This window comes from Aspergillus japonicus, assembly GCF_003184785.1.
Source record: "Aspergillus japonicus CBS 114.51 unplaced genomic scaffold BO86scaffold_21, whole genome shotgun sequence".
Taxonomy (NCBI): Eukaryota; Fungi; Ascomycota; class Eurotiomycetes; order Eurotiales; family Aspergillaceae; genus Aspergillus; species Aspergillus japonicus.
Genome location: NW_020291658.1, coordinates 60636 through 63405, shown reverse-complemented (window position 1 = coordinate 63405; position 2770 = coordinate 60636). Strand labels below are relative to the sequence as shown.

Here is a 2770-nt window from a genome sequence, read left to right as displayed (position 1 = left end):
ACTCTCAGGAAACAATGCTCGTTGTCTGTCAGACATGTATGAACTGCGGACGCGGACGGATGCACAGAAGTCAGTCGGCATTGCGTTGGTCATAACGTGGGCACCAATGAGTTCTACATGTCTAAGACATGCTTGCGTCCATCTGGGGCCGCTATCTTATCATTGCTCTGACATGCAGTGGCAATCTCCGATATCTTTAGTATCTCGTCGTGTGGATGGACTCCAGCCTAGCAACTATTGGTTGACCGATGATACTGAAAGAGCCCCAGTGCCTCAAGCCTCTTTTCTGCAGGTTACTGCTCTGCGTCTATTGGCAATTGATTCCTGGTTCTTGAAGCACGGCATTTTATTTGCGGTCTGTCGGCACAGTCACCAGGGTTCGTTTAAGGATGGGTCTTAAGCTTGTTACAGACATTGGGGCCACCCTTGTTACCATTGTAGCACAACGCTCTAGAGGATGGTCCACGCCCTTAGAACAAACGGATGCGGCTCTTGCGTACTCTACGAGACGAACCATCATGTGGATGAAAGCCTCAAATCAATTCTTAGTGGACACTTGCCTGCGAAACTCAGCAAAGCCGGATAGCCAGGTATCAATAGGTATAGGTATATAGACTCAACTACGCACCGCACTACCTTCTCATCCTCTCTCGCTCAGAAAGGCGAGACTCCGTATACTCCCAGCACCTTCCCTACATCAGCATCTCTCTCTCCCTTGACCACCGTGGCCACTCTCTGACCTCCGTCTGATGGCTCCGCAGCATTTCTCTTCCGCAGAGACTCGGGATCGCCGGTCAAGTTCGTGGCACACAATCCTGGGTCGGCTCCAAACACTTTGAATCTCTCAGCCTTCAGCCGTGCCCAGTACAAGACCATCATCATATTCAATGCAGCCTTGCTCGAGCGATATTCAATCCCCCGCGGGTTATAGTATGGTGACTCGGGATCAGCAGCATGGGTGATTGACCCCGTGCTTGAACTGACAAAGATGAGTCGCTTCTCGGACGACCGTCGCAGCAGGTCCAGAAAGGCCTCCGTGGTGCTCAGCGCTCCGACTAGATTCACGTCCAAGACCTTCCGGTATGCATCGCGGGACGGCGGTTCATCCAGGATTGCGATGCCGGCGTTGTTGACTAGGATATCCAGTCGGCCGTACTTCTTCTGAACGGACGCGGCGGCCTCATCAACGGATCTGTCGTCCGTCACATCGATCTGAATGACGGACACGGTTCCCTTGGTTTCGGGGAGGGTGCGGAGGGCTTGAGCGGCTTCTTCGCCTTTAGCTGGATCGCGAGAGCCTAAAAGGATGTGGTAGTCATGACTCGAAAGAAGAAGGTCTTTGGCCGTCTCGAAACCGACCCCTTGGTTTGCACCTAGATTTGCGCTGAGACAGGAGTACAGGTTCGTTGAAGGTCAAACTTGCCATACCTGTGATCAGGACCAGCTTGGATGCAGTGGCCATGCTCGCATGAACTGAGGATCAATGTCGTTTCTTGCTGTCCTGCGTTTGGTAAGACATGGTAAACAATAGGTAGTATGCAAAAGGTTCATATAGATGGGAGTTCGCCGGTTATAGTAATATTAAGTCCGTTGGTATGGCATCCTGGATCTTTCCCCTGCTATCTCCGTCTAAATCCGCTTGACCCCTGGTGAGGTACACATAATATGATTTAAGCTAATGCACAAAGATACACTATTCAGATCTGCTGGAGATATAAGATTGCTTGTCAAAGGCAAGCACTAGAGTCAGGTTACTACCAGCGGTACACTTGTCAAGAAGTTCTCAGCGACGACAGCACCTTCATAACCATACTATCTGTTAACTTGGACCTAAGTGATTAGTGAGAGCTCAAACTCGGACCTTCACGCCTATCCCATTCAACATCAGCCGCATCCACGCTCAAGGGGAGCGCAAGCCAGTGTTCAAGCCAGTGGCAGACCAACTGGGCTTCACTCTACAGCCTACAGTATACCATCTCCAAGGAACGACCCGTCACCCATCTACCTAGTAAACATCCAAATATGACGTATAGACCTACCAAACCGTGCACTGCACAAGGTAAGGTGTAGAATCCACCCCGAATGACCAGCATGCATACCCCCACGTCCGAAGCATCTAGACCATGGCCACTCTCTGTCCCTGTATCCATCCAGCCATCAACCAAGCGCACGCGAACCCTGAATACGCACAACATCGGCCATCACACCGCACAACAACGTCAACGGGCGGTCAAACTCAAGCCCTGCGAGCCCTGCGAACCCTGGCAACGCACAGCGGCAGCCTCACCCTGTAGCGTAGCGTAGCATCCAGCATTTCAGTATCTAGCATCTAGCATATCAGATGCACGCAACCTCATCACTTTCCGTTCGATAATGTGTCCACCTACAGCCAACATTACCTCCTTCCGATATAATCCTTACATTGCTTCGGGACTCCTTGCTGCAGCGCTCTGTGCTTCGTTCCCAGAGTAGAGTCTTTCAGGCGTAATTCCCCGCGATCCGTGTCTTGCTACTAGTACCAAGATATATATAGATATAGTTCCCGGCCCTGATTTCCGTCACCATGAGACGGTGAGCTCGAGCAGCAGCAGCAGCAGCGGCGGCTGCTGCTGCTGGTTATGCAGTGACCTAATCTCCCGAACAATGTCGAGGCGTCCCAAAGCCGCAAGAAACAGGGAACTGCGCAGATAGGGCGCTACGAATCGCACCATCAGCCGATAGATCCGCATTACGCAGTATCCTACCTACCTAGATTACTGCGCACAGTACA

General features: G+C 51.7%; 1 protein-coding gene across 1 annotated transcript; it reads right to left on the bottom strand.

Annotated features, from left to right (window-relative positions):
* Positions 1 to 654: 654 nt before the first annotated feature.
* On the bottom strand, positions 655 to 1462 carry BO86DRAFT_399134 (NAD(P)-binding protein; the record flags this gene model as incomplete). The annotated part of the gene is made up of 2 exons (XM_025673605.1): positions 655 to 1373; positions 1429 to 1462. 2 exons carry the CDS (start codon positions 1460 to 1462, stop codon positions 655 to 657), a joined length of 753 nt encoding a protein of 250 aa, XP_025528071.1.
* Positions 1463 to 2770: the final 1308 nt, after the last annotated feature.